Source organism: Zootoca vivipara, chromosome 12 (assembly GCF_963506605.1).
Source record: "Zootoca vivipara chromosome 12, rZooViv1.1, whole genome shotgun sequence".
NCBI lineage: Eukaryota > Metazoa > Chordata > Lepidosauria > Squamata > Lacertidae > Zootoca > Zootoca vivipara.
In genome coordinates this window covers 30,445,517-30,463,223 of record NC_083287.1, presented here as the reverse complement: position 1 = coordinate 30,463,223, position 17,707 = coordinate 30,445,517, and the positions used below count along the sequence as shown (strand labels likewise).

Here is a 17,707-nt window from a genome sequence, read left to right as displayed (position 1 = left end):
TAGCTGCAAAATGATGATTTGATATCCAGTAAAAGGACAGATCCTGAAGCTGAGGCTCCAATACTTTGGCCACCTCATGAGAAGAGAAGACTCCCTGGAAAAGACCCTGATGTTGGGAAAGTTTGAGGGCACTAGGAGAAGGGGACGACAGAGGACGAGATGGTTGGACAGTGTTCTCGAAGCTATGAACATGAGTTTGACCAAACTGCGGGAGGCAGTGCAAGACAGGAGTGCCTGGCGTGCTATGGTCCATGGGGTCACGAAGAGTCGGACACGACTAAACGACTAAACAACAACAACAATTGGTTCCTGAATTCATTAGAAAGGACTTCAAGGATCATCTCAGTTTTCTGAACTAAGGTTTTGGAGCCACAACAATTGCTCTTCATCTTGATCATAGTGTTTTTCCAGGATTGCTACAATCTAGCTACTATTCTATCATTTTGCTTCCTTTCTGCTAATTTTAATTTCAGCGGGAGGCGTCTTTGGTGACGTAGCCTGTGCTCTCCCTTTGGTGCTAGTGATCGTGGAGAAGTTAGGTTCCTTGTCTTCATTTGGAAATCAGCTAAGACCAGGGACCTCTCTGCCCATGCTGTCTGTCCCTTGTTCATTCCAATCAGCTGCATGGTCCAGGGATGGGGAGTCTCAGGTCTGAGTGCTGAATGCAGGCCCTCAGACCTCTCTATCTGATCCTCAGGACTCTGCCCAAGGCCACACCCCTTCTGCCAAGGCCACACCCTTCACTGGCTCTGACTTGCATCCTCCCTGAGTATTTCTGTCTGGTTATAATGTGTACATGACCTGTGGCCCTAGGACGTTCTTCTAGAAGGGGATGCAGCCCTTGAGCTGGAAAGTCTTTCCCACCTGTGGCCGAGATAGTTGAGCACTAGCTTCTGCCACATGGACTATAGTAGTCAGGTGCCTTATATGAATTGTATTTGATGCACCGCACACAGGTAGGCTCTTAGCAGACAGAACCCACACAGAGAGAAGCAACACAGAAATGAAAGTAACACACCTTTGGTCCCGGATCACCTGGCAAACCTCTTTGACCATCATTTCCTTTTGCTCCTCTTTGTCCCTCTTCACCCTAATTAATAAAATAAAATAAAATACTGTACTGTAGTACAAAGCTATTTCCATCCAACATATATTTATGGTTTTTTTTTTTAGAATATCTAAAATGAAAATTGATAATTGATGAGCCCTGAAGTGGTTATCTATCAATTCTATCCGTGAATTCTTTTTTTAAATTATTTTTTAGGGCAGGTCTGCAAAATGGGGGTGGGGAAGTTCCCATAGGCCAATACAGTTTCCTTTGGGTTTTCATATGGAATCTGTCATTCTGTTTCTGGACAACTGCAAGTGTTTCTGAGCTGTGACCACACAATTGTCACATACTGATGAGTGTCGGTGGTCCCAGAGAAGAGCAAAGGGACGGAAGGAGCTCCAGAAGCAACAGACCACGAGGTCAAACTTCAACATTAGTGCCTTTGCCCAGTATTTCATTAAAAGAGTCTCTAGGAGGAGAAAGCAGCCTAATTTTTCAGCTGGACGACATTAATTTCAATGAAAACTCTGGTGTTAACTTTCAGAATACACTATTAATATTTCATTATCTTGCAATTTTATTCTTTCTGTTTTTAGTACAGATAGGGTGAACCTACAATCAGCAGATTGCCACAATCAGCCCTTTGGAACTTTCTTCTTTATTAGGACCACTTACTTTTAAGGATAAGGCAGGTGCTGTGATGTTTTTATTATTATTAAAAAGAAAAAAACTTTCAGAAGGATGTACACACTTGGAAGTTCTTGTAGTTTTAGCTAGAGCCCCTTGCTGACATGAATTGTGTGTAGAACAAATGCAGGTGGGAATGCAGAGGGATATCATAGCGGTGGAAGCATCTGCCTGTGGACTTCACAAGTTCAATTCCCCATCCGTACAGGTGCATAAATGCATCTCTACACAGTTGGGAAGACTTGCAGCCCACAAGATCTCTATCCAGTTTTGTTTTCATAAGCAATATTGAAAACAATTGAACTATGGAATATTAGTGATTAAAAGGCATCAGTCCTACAACGTCCTTCACTGAGAGGGAGAGGGAGAGGGAGAGGGAGGGAGGGGGGGAGAGAGGGGGGATTTTACTTCACTTTCACACTTCTAAAACACATTTATTCAATCTTACCTTTGGACCCACCTCACCCTTTCCAGGAATTCCCTCTGGACCTCTTGGGCCAGGTAATCCTTGTTCCCCCTAACAAAAATAAGAAGAGGGTATTAATTTTCACACAGCATTTATTTGCTTTATTGATTTATGCTCCATCCTTTAGTAAACTGCATTTCCAGTGCAGCTTAAATACTTCCTATAAATACAATAAAATACAAAGGACAAACACAACAATCTGAAACAGGAAAATCTCAGCGGCACAAGACATCTGGCGGACAGCCATAGTTCAGTGGTAGAGCACCTGTTCTGTAGATATAGATGGTCCCAGACACAATCCCAGGCATCTCTAGGTAGGGTTGGAAGCAGCTGAGAGCCAGTGAGGTGTAGTGGATAGTGTCAGACTAGAACAGGCATAGGCAACCTTGGCTCTCCAGATGTTTTGGAACTACAACTCCCATGATCCCTAGCTAACAGGGCCAGTGGTCAGGGATCATGGGAGTTGTAGTTCCAAAACATCTGGAGAGCCAAGGTTGCCTATGCCTGGACTAGAATCTGAAAGACCTGGGTTCAAATCCCCACTAGGCTATGAAGCTCACTGGGTGACCTTGGGCCAGTCACCATCTTCTTTCAGTCTAATGTAACTCACAGGGTTCTTGTGAGGATTAAATGAGGAGGAGAATCGTGTATACCACCTTGAGTTCCGTGGAGAAAAAGATATAGATGCAGTAAGTAAATAAATACATAGTATACAGCCTCTCTCTCTTTTTTAAAAAAAACCAGGAAACAGTTTAAAATACGGGGGTTTCCCGCGAAAACGGGAGACTAGGCAGCTGTGGCAGGGGCCACAAATAAGATTTCACAGGTCGAAAGCCAAAAACGCAGGTCTTTGTGCTGAGGAATGGTTTGTCAAGGGTGAGTACACTGTAAACCAAACTTGGACCTTTTGGAATGGCTAACAAACTAAATGGTGTTACCTTTTTCCCAGATGCTCCTGATAGACCTGGCTTCCCACTTTCTCCTGGAAATCCTGGTCTTCCCGGTTCTCCCTTTGAAAGGAGGTTAAAGAAACCAATTCAAGTCGGAACACACAATTGGATCAATTGGGGAGGGATGCTTTATCCTTTTTATTCTAGAATGTGGCCTAGTGGGCCCAGCATAGGGTGTTTGAATATCTGTTCCTTATCTTAACTTCCCTTGATAATGCCAACAATCGGTGAGGCACTGATGCTTTATGGACCACTACTTCTGTGCATTTTGTCAAAAATACCACTGCTATTAATAGTTGAGCTATTAGCAATTGGTGCAACTGGAATATATGTTGTAATCTGGTACCTATACAGTACCAGAGTTCCAAAAGTATCACAAGAAGCAGCCATCAGTGTTACAAAGCTAAACTATCAGGGAGCAAGGCACACCTCTGAAAGGAAGCTCTGGAACTCAATTTCCTTTAAAAAGACAGTATCAAAACATTTAGATACAAGTGTTCAAAACAGGCTCACTTTAGGTCCAGGCTGTCCAATTCCTGTTGCTCCAACTTCTCCTTTTGCTCCAGACGCACCCTCTTGCCCCTTAAAACAACAAAAATATTTATATTGAGCACAATAAGTAACATTTTCTCCTAATTTGCTATTAATGTAGGGTGTGTGTGTGTGCAGGGGCGTCGCAATGGGGGGGCAGTCCGCCCCGGGTTCCACTCGGGGGGGGCACTTGGCACCCCCACCCCCGCAACTCCCAAGCCGAGCCTCCAGCCTCCCGGTAGAAAGTCCGCACCAAGTGGACTTTTTACCAGGAGGCTGGAGGCTCGGTTTCGGAGTCGCGGGGGTGAGGGCGCCAAGTGGCACCCCCCCCGCCACGGACTGGAGTTGCCGGGGGGCGGTGATACCCCGCTACGTAACACGCATGCGCAGCGGGATGCTGCACATGTGCCGTTAGGTGGCGGGGTATCACCACCCCCCGCGCCTCCAAAGCCGCGCGCCTCCAGCTACAAACTCCAGGTAGAAAGCCCTCTCAGCGTTATGTAGCGATGCATGCGTCGTTGTGTAGCGACGCCGCGCCCCCCGGGTGCATGGCAATTTGCCTCGCTACGCCCCTGTGTGTGTGTGTGTGTACTCATTCAACACCCTTTCCTTCAACAGGTTCTCAGAGCACCTAACAAAAAATTAAACTTACAATAAGCATGAAGGGGGAAAAGCACGATGAAAGCAGTCAACAGAATTAAAAACCAAACCCCAAGGGAGAGACTGAAGGCAAAATGGTGCCAAGCTCCTCTGGGGAGAGCATTCCACAGTCTTGGTGCTACCACTGAGTAGGCCCCTTTGGCTATACCCATCCGCTGAAGGGGGTCACCTGAAGAACAGCCTCTGTTGAAGATCTTAAGAGTGCAAGCAGACAACTGAGTCCAGATAGCATGAGCACACTACACTGGTCCTTTTTCACCTTCACTGACTTCCCATACATTTCGACATCCCAATCAAAGTGCTGGTTTTGGCCTGCCCTGCACCCTTTGGAATCCAAATACTGTACCTGAAGGCAGTGGTTCCCAGAAACTGAACTCATTATGGCAGAGACAGGTCAGAACAGAAACCGCTTTCAAAAATGACGGCAGCAATTAGAAATACCCCCAAACAAAGTTGCAAAAAGGAATGGAAGTATGTTGAGGACTTTTTGAAGAGAGAAGGGATAAATGTAGATTTGGTGATTTGTTTAGATTGAAAGATATAAAGGGAAAATTGGAGAATATGTGTAAATAGCAGTTTAGATAAAGCGCGATAAAACAAATTAATTAAAGGAAAGCGGTATTCAAACAACAGGAAGCAATTTTCTTTTTTTCTCTTTTTTTCCTCTTCTTTTTCCCCCTTTCCCTTTCCCTTTCTTTTTATAAGCCTATTACATATATATTGATATATTATTTAATATATGTTGATATATTATTTGAAATATTTTCTAGAATATTATTTGGTATATTATTTGATATATTCGATATAATTTTCTTTATAACATTACTTCTTGTTATTTTTTTGTTGCCTGTCAATTTTGATATTCCTTTTTGGTTATATTTTCCTGAATGTTTTTTTTTTGTATTTTCTGTATTTTTGAATTTTTTTAATTAAAAAAAAGAACAGAAACCGCTGCCTTAATGCATCCCTAGCTGCAGCGATCGTTCCATCTCTAAAACACGGCATTGTGCTCTTTGAGGCAAGAAACCTCCTCCAATACAACAGAGGGGGAGCTTTAAGTGCTGGTCAGAATGTGGTCATGTACACGTCTTTGAGATCACCCACTGATATTGTGGATATTTCCCACAAAGATCAAGGGTGGAATGTGGCTCAAAAGAGAGAGAGAACTGTGTTTTCTTTCCATTGCTCCCATCAAGTAACATCCTTCAAGAAATGTTTTATCTTTGACCAGGAAGTTGGTCCGATGAGTATCTGTGCACACACATCCCAGCTCTTGATTTTCAGTCAGTCATGGAAATGCAGATGTAGAAGCAGAACACAGAAATTGTAATTTTCTACTAGTAAAGGTAAAGGGACCCCTGACCATTAGGTCCAGTCATGACCGACTCTGGGGTTGCGGCGCTCATCTTGCTCTTCCAGGTCATCTTGCTCTTCCAGGTCATGTGGCCAGCATGACAAAGCCGCTTCTGGTGAACCAGAGCAGTGCACAGAAATGCCGTTTACCTTTCCGCTGGAGTGGTACCTATTTATCTACTTGCACTTTGACGTGCTTTCAAACTGCTAGGTGGGCAGGAGCTGGGACCGAGCAACGGGAGCTCACCCCGTTGCGGGGATTCAAACCACCTACCTTCTAATCGGCAAGCCCTAGGCTCTGTGGTTTAACCCACAGCGCCACCCGCATCCCATAGTTAAAAGTAGGTTTTGGCAAATGTGTCCTCTTTTTTGCTCTTCAAAATATGGCAAACCAGAAGCTAATCCATTATGATGGTTTAGGTGGATAAGAATGGGCTTATCAAAACAGATATGGTTTAAAACCTATACTTTACTAAGATTGATGTCAAGTCCTCGTAAGGGCCAAATAAACACAATGAGGCAGCCACGTGTATAGTATCTTTGTGTAGCAATGGACAAATCTGAAACTGAATCTGACTTTTCCCTCATCGTACAATACATTTATTCCAAGTTCAATGCGTACCTTTGGTCCAGGCAGACCAGTGCCTCGTGACCCTTTCACCCCAGGCACACCTTTTGGACCCTGAATGCCCTAAAGGGATAAAAGTACGAAGTTAATCAGAAATCGGGTTCTCTATTCATTGAAAGCACGTGTTGTGGTAGGGTTAACAGGACATCCCCTGGGGTTGCTGGGCAGATTAGCTTAAATGGCCACAGGGTGATTGGACAGTTTGTTGCTGTCCAATCATTAAAAATGATTGGACAGCATTAAAAATTATATTAAATTTCCGAGGGATGTCAGATCTGTCCCAGGGCGGGGGACAGATGGATGAACCAATGCCTAAGCAACCACTCACATTTGGTTGTATTTTAAATAAAGTTGTGGACAAAATAATGTCAAAAACCTTAAACTTAAATTGATGTGTGATGTGTGAATTATTGGGGGGATGTCCTGTGACCTCGACACGCAACTGCCCTTCCTTAGGCACTGGAGATCCTGGAAATAAAGCCAAGGGGAGTGACCTTACAAGCTTTAGTCACAAGGAAAGGTAGGTCACAAAAGCATGTTGTGATTTTTTATGCACACCCACAGGCATGCAGGGTAACTTGTAAGTTCAACACAACCTTAAGACTTTCCTTATTTCCCCCCTATTAAAAATTCTATTAAATTCTAGCCTCTCTTTTCTCATATTTTGCATCATAAACCTGGAAGAACAGGTTGACAGGTATATATAGATATATATCCCTCAATGAGACCAAACCTAGATTCACAAAATGTTTAGGGGCATGCATACCCCTGCGTATCCCAGAAAAAAAGCACTGTTCACACATGACTTGTATGATTATGCTAAAAGCATAATCCAAACATAGAAGTGAATCAGGACTGGGCAATGACGTCCAAAGGGCTCAGTAAATCTGTCTTGGCTATGGTTGCATAATGCCCTCATCCTCAACAGGAATCCACAATTCCTGCTCAGTTTTGTCCATAAGCCAACCAAATACCTGGTCAAAAGTAGGCAGTCCCCTGATGTACATTTACCTGCTTTCCTTGGATGCCAGTTCCAGGTGGTCCCATAATGCCCTGTGGTCCGTCCATCCCCCGTTCACCCTGCATGAAAATACGTCTCTCATATAAGTTCTTGCTTTAGTCAAGGCATTCTTCATCATCTTCATCACCATACTATTTTTAAGTTTATAATGCCTTTCCCACATTCTTGCACATTGGCTCACAAGCTATTCAAGAGGAACATCTGCCCGGGGGAGGAAAGATCATGGGATAGAGAACATTTGAGGAACTAATGAGACCAAGTCAGGACGAAATGATATGAAAAAATGTGGTCATGACATCCTGGGGCGCATTTGGATGTCACAATAAATCATGTTGTGAACAAACCTAGCCTCCCACCAGTCTCAAGCACTTCCACTTCCTTGCTTATTCCTCTAGCGTGCCTACAAGTTAAGGAACTTCTGCTTCCGCGTAGCTTGTCGTGTCAACCAAATCTGACAGACCATGGTAAATATCAGCTATGGTTTTATTGAATCAAGCCGACTCCCAATTGTGATTTAAGAAGCCACCTGACTTCAAACAAACCACGGTGATTAAACCCATGCAGTTCACTATACTGTGGCTAATCAAAAATCATCAGCGGATGCTTTCAGCTTCCTCCCTGCAGCCATGCCAGAAAAGAAGTTGGGAGGGGGACTGTCTGGAGGGTAGGGGGGAAGTTAGGGTCATTTCCATCACAACAAACCACAGCCTACCATTATACCTGAGCACAGACATTATCTAGGCATTAATTAATTTAATCACGTTCATTACATTTTTTCCTGCATTATTTACAATGAATTTCTTCTTTGTCCTTCAGACTCCTAGGGCACCATCTTCATATAAGCTTTCATTCTACTGTTTCAGCACCGGAGCAGACAATTTATACCCACTGTTCCACACATTGTACCTTATCTCCTTTGATGGAGGGCCCTGGTGTTCCAACAGGTCCCGCTGGCCCTTCAGAACCTTTGTCACCCTGAAAATACATGACGTTAGCATTGAATTAAACTTGTGTGTGTGTGTGTGTGTGTGTGTGCATTCCTTCAGGACTGCCGCAAATGCACACATGTAAATCAGATTAGAATCAAATATGGCCAGGCATCAACTACTTCACAGCAAGATTCAGTTCTTTAACCCCTAGATTATTTATATACAGGCAACGACTGATTTATGCGTATCCTCTCTAGTAGCTAAATGTCCGCTAGTAGCTAAATAAAACAGGCACAGCAATATTGAAGTAGTAGGATGCATACAGCAATATTAAAGTGGGGTGAGCATTTTGTTTCAGTCTAGACACTGTAAAAGTTGCAGGCAACTTTTCAGTTAGAGTACGTGGAATGCAATATTTGATATTTGCATACCGGAGGGAAAAATATTGTAGAAAAACAAATGAGTTCTCTCAAGCCACAGGAGGTTGTGACTCTTCCGGTACATATCTGCTAGGACAGGATATATGTGGGAACAGGACATTAAAAACTGCTTTTATTTCCACAGTTAATCACTTTTGTATTTTTAAACTTGTATGTTAATGAATAGGTTGTTTAATTTTCCAAAAACTGCTAATGGTCCATGAAGATGCAAGTCTCCACAGAGATTTAGTCCAGCATTCTTTGATGTTAGACTTTCCCACAGCCCCGTCTTTAGCATATGCGCCGCTGGGGTGCAAAGATCCGCCCAGTGCCCCCAAATTTAGTTTAGCTGCCAAATTAACTTTTATTATGCTTATGTCAGACACCACGCTTGCGCCTTATCTCTTGTTGTGAATGACAAGCACCGTCGTTGTGAGTGACAAGCGTGGCGCATCTTTGGTAAATGAGTGCACAAAGTCCTTTAGTGAAACAGTAGGTATACATTTCGGTAATACATAGGTATATATGCATTTTGTTTTTCTAGCTTGACCAAAATTATTTATTATTTCATAACAGGTAGACAGTTAAGAGCTTAGGCGGCTTCAGCGGCGGGAGCCTGGTGCCTCCCAGAATTTGGCGCCCTGGTGCCCCGCACCCCTTACACCCCTGGGTAAAAACGGCCCTGCTTTCCCAACATACAACTGCAAATGGTATCATCTTTTAGGGTGAGGAATGAGTGGCATGAAGTTGCTGAGAAACAAGGTCCGCTTTGAGAGTAGGAGGACAGCTGGGGATGCTAAGGACAGCTGGGTTCCTGCTGGTGTCATTGAAGCTACAAAAGGAAGCCACTTCAGACAGGAAATCACAATCTAAACACTACACACAGAGAGCTCATGGTGCCATATTGGGGTCCCAGAGACATTGTGTGGGCATTAAAACAATGGATGCCAGCCACAGCCACGCAGGCTCCAAAGGAGTGCTGAGAGGACCACTGACCTCAGATGGCTTACCTTCCAAGTCCCGGACTGCAGAATCTGGGACTGGCAGCCGTGTGACACCGGAAGTTGCGTCGACGTAACTTCCGGTGTCGCTTTGCCCTTCTATGGGCACAAAAAATGGCCGCCGCCGGCTTCAAAAGTCGCTTCTACGCATGACCGGAAGTGCGTCGACGCAACTTCCGGTGTCGCTCCGCCCATCTATGGGCACCAAAAATGGCCGACGAAGACACCGTAAGTTGTGTCTACGCAGTTCCGGACATGCGTAGATGCGACTTTTGAAGCCGGCGGCGGCCATTTTTGGTGCCCATAGAAGGGCAAATCAGGGGAAAAAATGGCCGCCGGCAGGAGAAAATAACGGAGAAAAACGGGAGATGAGGTGATACGGGGGACCACCGGGAAAAGGTAAGTAAAAACGGGGGGTTTCCCGGGGAACACGGGGTACTTGGCAGCTATGCTCAGATGGCTGCAGGTGGATTCTGGATTGGCTGGAGATTCAGCAGTGGGCCATCCTGAGGATCTGGGATGTTGGCCATGTTATCAACCCATGAAATTGGATCCATACACCCAATGCCATTTTTCTAGAAAAGGAGGTGCCAGATTCTGGTTCTCTTAGAATGGCAATGGCGCTCACCTGAAAGGTACCGGAACCGAGTTCTGGCAAGTTCCAACTGATCAAAAGCTCTGCATATACCACAGACACACAAATCCTTTTGTGCAATAAATCAAAGAGTATTTGATTTATCGGTTTGCTTCTGACATTTTTATCCCACTTTGCTACGGAAAAAATAGAACCAAGGCTTTGTTGTAGGCCTTTTCTCGATCATATTTCATAATGACTGGAGGAATATTATTGGGCTAGGTCAAACAATTCCCTTTTCTGAATAAACTTGGAGCAGGGATTGGTGCTTTGGGATGCAGGCCTAGTACATTTAATTAATGGTTCATAACAATCGCTAGGCTGTTAATACTAATTGGCCTGAGGGAGGAGAATGCTAACTGCCTGTGAAGAAGTCACGCAGGCCTGGTGTTTGGCAACATAAATCTAGGGAATAGGAATCACCACAGACCCAACAAGGCAGCAACAGAAGAAACTGAAGGATTGGGGGGAAAACATTTGTCACCACTGTTTACCCCCATCACCTCCAATAGCTACAACCACTGAGTGTTTTGAGAGGCAGGATCTGTCGATAACATCTGGCTGATGAGGTCTACAAGACCCAAGGAAAGCCCTGTTTAAGGAAGGATTAAGAGAAAACAGTAGTGGTTTTTTAAAAAAAGAATTTAGTTATTTTAGGATGTTTTAACTGTTGTCAGATTTTCACTGTGAAGGTTGTTTGTTAACAACACAGAGTTGGCCAGAGATATTGATGGGTACTGAGGCATTCTCACACATAATCCTGAATAAAAAAGATAAACTTCACTCCCACCCTCCTTAAATGGTAACCCTGGGATAAAGTGAGGAAATACTAACATATTTTTTATTTTTAAAAAATTCTGAATTTATCTTTATTGTTTAAAACTTATAAAACAAACACATTTCATACAAACATACATCACACCTACAAACATAAATTCAACATCACAATGACAAATAACATATAACAAATATAAAAGCAAATTGTTCTGTAACTTTCGAACTTATAATCTATTAACCAAATTTTAAAAATGACTTCCAATTAAACTTGCTGTATTTTGTCTATTATTAAGATATGAAATACTAACATATTTTAGACAAAGGAAGGGAATGTGGTGGCAAGAAGATATTGAAGAAACAAATGCACGCCTAGTGATTCACTCAAAGAAGTGGAGGGGGAGGTAATAAATTGAGTGAACTGGAAATTCTCATTTTTTTTGACTGAAACATTTACCTTCTGTCCTGGAACTCCTTCTCCTGGGGGACCCCTTTCGCCTTGCACGCCCTCGGGACCACGTGGACCCTGGAGTTGAACGGACAAGTGGTTTTTAGAGGCTGAAATGCAAAGCCCTATGGGTCTCTGAACTACACCTGGATCCCACAGTGCATGAAAAAGCTTCCCCTCCAGTTTCTTCAATGGTACAAAATGCATCGCAGGGATATGAGGTGTGAACTGTATTTCCACATCGGGGCTTAACTGGATGCTATTAGCAAATCACATTTGCCTTTTTAACAACTAAGCAGGGATGGGCTCCTCTGTCAGTTTCAGTGTCTTGTTTGTCCAACCTTAAGTTCGGTTCACATTTCCATATCAGTTCGTGGATTTTGCTTTAAGTAGTCCTCATGTAGCCCCCAACATTTTAGCATACTCATAACATACATGTTTTTCTATGTCATTTTTGCCAAACACACACTTTTCTGCTACCCAGTTTCCTCTAATATAATGCATTTTTGCATGTGGCTTTGACCAACAGCCAACCTAGCAGTTCGAAAGCACGTCAAAGTGCAAGTAGATAAATAGGAAGGTAAACGGCGTTTCCGTGCGCTGCTCTGGTTTCACCAGAAGCGGCTTAGTCATGCTGGCCACATGACTCAGAAAAAGTGTCTGCGGACAAACGTCGGCTCCCTCGGCCAGTAAAGCGAGATGAGTGCCACAACCCCAGAGTCATTTGCGACTGGACTTAACTGTCAGGGGTCCTTTAGCTTTACCTTTTGACCAATATATGCATCTATATGCACACTTCACCCTAGGCATTTTTGTATACAGTCATACCTTGGGTTAAGTACGCTTCAGGTTGAGTACTTTCAGTACTTTCAGATTAAGTACTCCGCGGACCCGGAAGTGTTTACTTCCGGGTTCCGCTGCACGCACATGCGCAAAAACACTCTATCGGCACTTCGAACACATGCACTATCGCCGTACTTTTCAGGGTGTGAATGGCACCCCGGAACCCATTAAGTACTTAACCCGAGGTACTACTGTAAATGTTAATTTTTTTCATCTACAATACTGTCTTATTTATTTTATAGTACAGTGCATTGATTATTGCCTTCATTTTATGGATCAATGGTCTCGTTAGACAGTAAAATTCATGTTAAATTGCTGTTTTAGGGGGCGTTTTTCATCGTCTGGATTAATCCACTTTCCATTACTTTCAATGGGAAAGTACGCTTCAGGTTAAGTACGGACTTCTGGAACCAATTAAGTATTTAACCTGAGGTACCACTGTCCATTCCTTGGCTTGGGAGCTGCACTGCAAAATTTGGAGAGGTGCAAATTGTGAAGGAGGGCTGTGTTTCAGTTCGTGTATTGTTTTGAAAAGTAATAATAATAATAATAATAATAATAATAATAATAATAATAATAATACCATGTCCATCTGACCGGGTTGCCCCAAATTAGGTAGGTTCATCTTTCAATGTGAACAAAATTGACTGTCTTCCCCAACCCAACACCATGTAAAGTTAGGTCTCCATGCTTAAGAGACTAGAGGAAGCTACTCTGCAAAACTTCATGTATGCACTAAATCCCCTGCATGCATGCTGGAGACTTGGGTTGGGATCAAGCATGTGCACTCCATTAAAGCTGCTAAAGCTATAGTTTCAAGTATGCAGCCATCAGAAGACAAGGTGGGGGAAATAAGGCCCCTTAACAAAAGAAACAACCTTGAAAAGCAGACTAACTTAAGACCCCTTGGTTTTCAATAAGTCTGCTCTAAGCATGATGAAGCCTTGAGCTAACCCCCTTGCCATTTTCTTCTGGCAAAAAAACAGCACTGAATACAGCAAGAATACAAGGGGTGAAAAAATAAAAAAATGTTCTATAATCAGGGATGCTTTGGGCAAATTATATGATCCTAAGGAATACACATTGCCTCTATTGAAATGCATGGGACAGTCTTGCAGACGGTAGAATTCCACATCAGAGCTCCAGTGGCCATGTCAAATGGGTGGATTTAATATACCAAACTAGAAAGTTCTGCACAAGTCCCCTTGAAATGACTCCATTCAATTGAATGGGACTTATACAGGGGAGGTGCCCAATACATTGTGCCACTTGTGTCCAGCTAAAATGCAGAAATTCTTTAACAGTATGAATGTTGTTTTAAATTCTCAGCCTCATTTTGATCCCTTGCACAACTTCCTTTTGCAGGGAGCAGAAAACCTATGGTTTACTTTTGTTTTTGTTCATTACTCTCCGTAATGAATCAATACACGTTGCCACTGCATTTGAATCAGGTGCACCCAAAAATTCCAACAGCGTAGAAAAAAAAATTCTGAAAAACTTGACCCTTTTACTCACTGTTAAGCCTGGCTCGCCAATCCCAATAGGTCCTGGAAGCCCGATTCTTCCTTCCTGACCTCTGTCACCCTTGTAAAATTAAAGGATAAGAATTTAAAGGAAAGTGTTGCTCTTCTGAATGCAACACAATCCAATAACCATTGATGTTTCCATGAGCGTATTACCAATGTTGATCTTATACATTACCTTAGGTCCTGGATATCCAATTCCTTGGGCTCCAGCAGGGCCATAAGGACCAGCTGGGCCTGGCTCCCCCTTTAAAAGAAGCAGAAATAAACAAATGGGTAGTCTGTAGAGTGGCAAACAATGTGAATAAGAAATTCCATTGAATGAATTTGTGATCCATAGTACCCAGGCTCAGAACCGTGTTGATTTACAATCCCAAGTACAAGTATCGAGCAAAATGGCTTCTAGGAATTGCTGCGTTTCCCCAAGCTCTATTGCTGCCCTGCATTTCAGCTCTGGCTCATAAGTTAGCCTTGTGTGACTCCACTGAACACAGTAAATAGCAGGTGTTCTGACACACTAACATATTCCCATACCAGGAAATAGTCCCTTTCTGACTGGGTTGTTTTTAAACATATGTTTCTCTTGTTGGATCTTTCGCTCTTCATGTGGCAGTGAACGAGCACAGAGAATCTTTTTCAGTGCTTTTACTTTAGCTAGAAGTTAAAATAACAAGGCAAAGAAACTGGATTTCCTGTGGTTTGGGTACAGTTCAGCAGCACTGAGCAGATGAGATAATCTGAAGCAATATGGGCTTTCCATCTTCAGACAGCATAATTGAATTTATAAATGGGTGTGTGTCAAATTCATGAAAATGCCAGCTTATCTACAAGAAAGTAAGGACTCCAAACTTACAGATCCAGTCCCGTTTATTTCTGTGGGGAAGATTTAAGCATGTGCTGAATTGTCTAAGTGAAATCAATGGAATTTAAGGTGCAATCCTATACACAGTCCCCTGAGAGTAAGTCCCATTGAACCTCATGGATTTTACTTCTAAAGCAACATGTACCTCGGAATGGATTAAATTAGTCCCACTGTGTTCAGCAGAATTTACTCACTACACCAAGGCTACAATGCCACACCTGCTTTACTTGGAAGCAGGAATGTAATGAGGCAGCAATTTCTGTCCTATTCTGTGTTTGCTGCAATCAGTACTGTTTCCATTCCGCTACAGCTCGCCTTCCACTAAAACCTTCCATCTCTCTACATGCCCTGGCCAAAACTAACAGTTAGCTATGGAATTAATGACATCATTAACGACACCATTAATTTCAAAGCATTTTACTGGAAGGCAAATGTCAAAACCAATGCAGAAAACAATGCAGCTGCTTACGCGACGTTTGCAAACTAAAACAATAATAAACAATAAAAGTGAATACTGCTCGTATTCATTGGCATGGTTTCTGTTCCTGACCTCTATGAATTGTAGTCATTTCCACTCCCATTTCCAAGGAAGTCTCTGGCATCCCTACTTGGGAGTAAGCACCACTTAGCTCTTTCCTTACCAGGGCTTCTGTGGTAACAGCAGCACAGGTGGTGGCCTGTTGGCATAATAAGGCACCCCCCAAATCCTGAAGCCCTCAGCCAGTGGAAATAAAGTATAGGATTACACCCTTAAACTATTGACTTTCAAATTAGAAGACACACCCTTAAGTTTCCATTGATTTGTTCTTTCTTAGACTAAAATCTCTTAGGAAGAAATATGAGGTTTTGAGAAGTCTGCTACACACAGATGCTTTGGCGGTGAAAAAGTTAATACTTTTTCGATGTTAATTATCAACAAGGAATCTCTTTTTTCCCAACAGCAGGAAAAGGAAGAAAAGCCAAGAACAACACGAGAGCTAATCCATGTCTGCTTTCTAATGATCTTGGCAGAGTTTCTACCATGAATACTATACAATGACAGGATTCATGCAAGGAAGCCCTATGAGGACATCAGAACCAGCATTTCTAAAAAAGAAGACCTTGTATCTAGATTTTTGTCATCTGGTCAAATATATTCCATTCCAACAGCATCTGGTTTTGTCCCCCAGGCAAATTAACTCTTAATTGCACAAGGATCTTTCATGTCCAGATGCATCCGTAACGATATCAAGATCATAAAGAAAGAAACCCCAAACCTCCCTTTCTGGGTATCTAGGGCAGGCATCCCTGATAGCAAGCAAGCATCAGCCAGCCAAGTGCATGTCAAACAAGGCTTAATAAGGTCTTTCTCCTCTCCACTCCTTAAGAACAATAGGTTTCACCCCCAAAATGGAACCTGCAACAAAATGTACACTCCTGTTTAGAGTTCCAGCCAATCAGACATGCCCTTTTCTTGGAAACTCCATTCCATCTCTCCACTGATTTCTTCCCCACCCTCTACCAGCAAACAGTCGGCATGCATTCTGCGGCCACCAGACATGTTCGGTCCTCAGGTGGGTTGCTTTTGGTGTGCTCCTGGCTAGGCTTTACCCTAAAGACATTTTGTACGTTTCAAATCTTGGGGTTCATTGAAGCCTACTGATTACTCTGTCTGGATCTGTTGACTACAGAAAAACCCACACTCAAGAGAATTTGGTTCATTATTAGTACACAGAGTAAGATGGGGTTTAATTTTTAACATCTCTCGTTTACTTTTCTTGCGCATGCAGAATCATTACCTTTTTTTAGCAGCAGAACTATAAAGCATGGCTTACATGCTCGTTTTGGTTTTTGAGGACATCCTCCAGCAACCACCTAACTCAATGATCTGTAATATTGACAGTAGGCCTCTTTCGGTGGAAAGATTCGGAAAGCCAACATCTGAAATCTCTCAACCTGACCCAGTGTTTTCACTTTGTGCTGGAATTGGCAGTTTTCTTACAAGGCTGGCTTTCTGCTTTCCAAATATCCCTGCTTCCAAGAGCTTGTACAATAAAAGAAATAATCCAGAATATTTAGCACAACGGAACATTTCCTAATTTAAAACACTTGTTTATCCCAGCATTATCCGGAGGTGTACGTCCAAGCATGTATGCCTAAGTGGAATGAAAAAGGCTACCCATGAAGATCATATAATCGTTTGGATTTTCTTCTTCTTGGCTGTGTAAGATGCACTTTATTAGTCCCTTTCAAGTAACTCCTGGATTGTTTCCAGATTTTCAGCAGCTGCTAATATAATTAACATATATGCACCCATGACATTTTCTGGCATTAAGCTGAAGCCCTAAGGCTGCAATGCCTTTTGTGGGTGGAGTAGGGTGAAGACTGGGGTTTTTCTTTTGTAAGCCATTTAAAAAGAAATATATCCCATTTTATCTGTGTGAGGGAAGGGGCTACATCTGGGAACTTCTGTGATCCTTCCCTCCCGCACAAAACAAGAATGCTGAGAATCACAAAGTTTCCATTGTGCCGCAGAATGGTCAGGTGTCGGGACAAGGATGTGAACCAAACAGGCAAGGTCAAAGCCAGTGCAAGCAGATTAGACTCTGGGGGAACCAGAGGCCACGGCATAGTCAGGGATGAGTTCAGAGCAGCCACTTCTGGCAATACCCAAACCAGAGAAAAACACTATTAAAAGGAGTATAGATTGGCATCCTAAAGCTAATGTATATTGACAGATGCAAATTTAAAAAGCAATACATATTTATTTACAAAAAGTATTTGTATACCCCAATTTCATTTTTTTAAAAAAATATCAAAGCAGTTTATAATAATTAGGAATACACCTTAAAATCACACAAATTTTGAAATGACAGACAACTAGCTAACTATTCCAGAAAACATTTGTTTTAGTTGTCTGAGAAAGCCTGCTGGCATAGAAAAGTTTT

The 17,707-nt window shown here is 42.7% G+C and overlaps 1 protein-coding gene across 2 annotated transcripts in view; it reads right to left on the bottom strand.

The window, feature by feature from the left end:
- COL28A1 (collagen type XXVIII alpha 1 chain) overlaps positions 1 to 17,707 on the bottom strand; it is an 81,172-nt gene that overhangs the window by 32,213 nt on the left and 31,252 nt on the right. For both annotated transcript variants that reach the window (XM_060280753.1, XM_060280754.1), the window contains exons 12-21: positions 14,097 to 14,165; positions 13,911 to 13,979; positions 11,562 to 11,630; positions 8,254 to 8,322; positions 7,338 to 7,406; positions 6,321 to 6,389; positions 3,668 to 3,736; positions 3,143 to 3,214; positions 2,187 to 2,255; positions 1,019 to 1,090 (exon numbers count right to left, since the gene is read on the bottom strand). In XM_060280753.1, the coding sequence (XP_060136736.1) occupies positions 1,019 to 1,090; positions 2,187 to 2,255; positions 3,143 to 3,214; positions 3,668 to 3,736; positions 6,321 to 6,389; positions 7,338 to 7,406; positions 8,254 to 8,322; positions 11,562 to 11,630; positions 13,911 to 13,979; positions 14,097 to 14,165 (696 nt within the window). The remainder of the gene's footprint in view (positions 1 to 1,018; positions 1,091 to 2,186; positions 2,256 to 3,142; positions 3,215 to 3,667; positions 3,737 to 6,320; positions 6,390 to 7,337; positions 7,407 to 8,253; positions 8,323 to 11,561; positions 11,631 to 13,910; positions 13,980 to 14,096; positions 14,166 to 17,707) is intronic.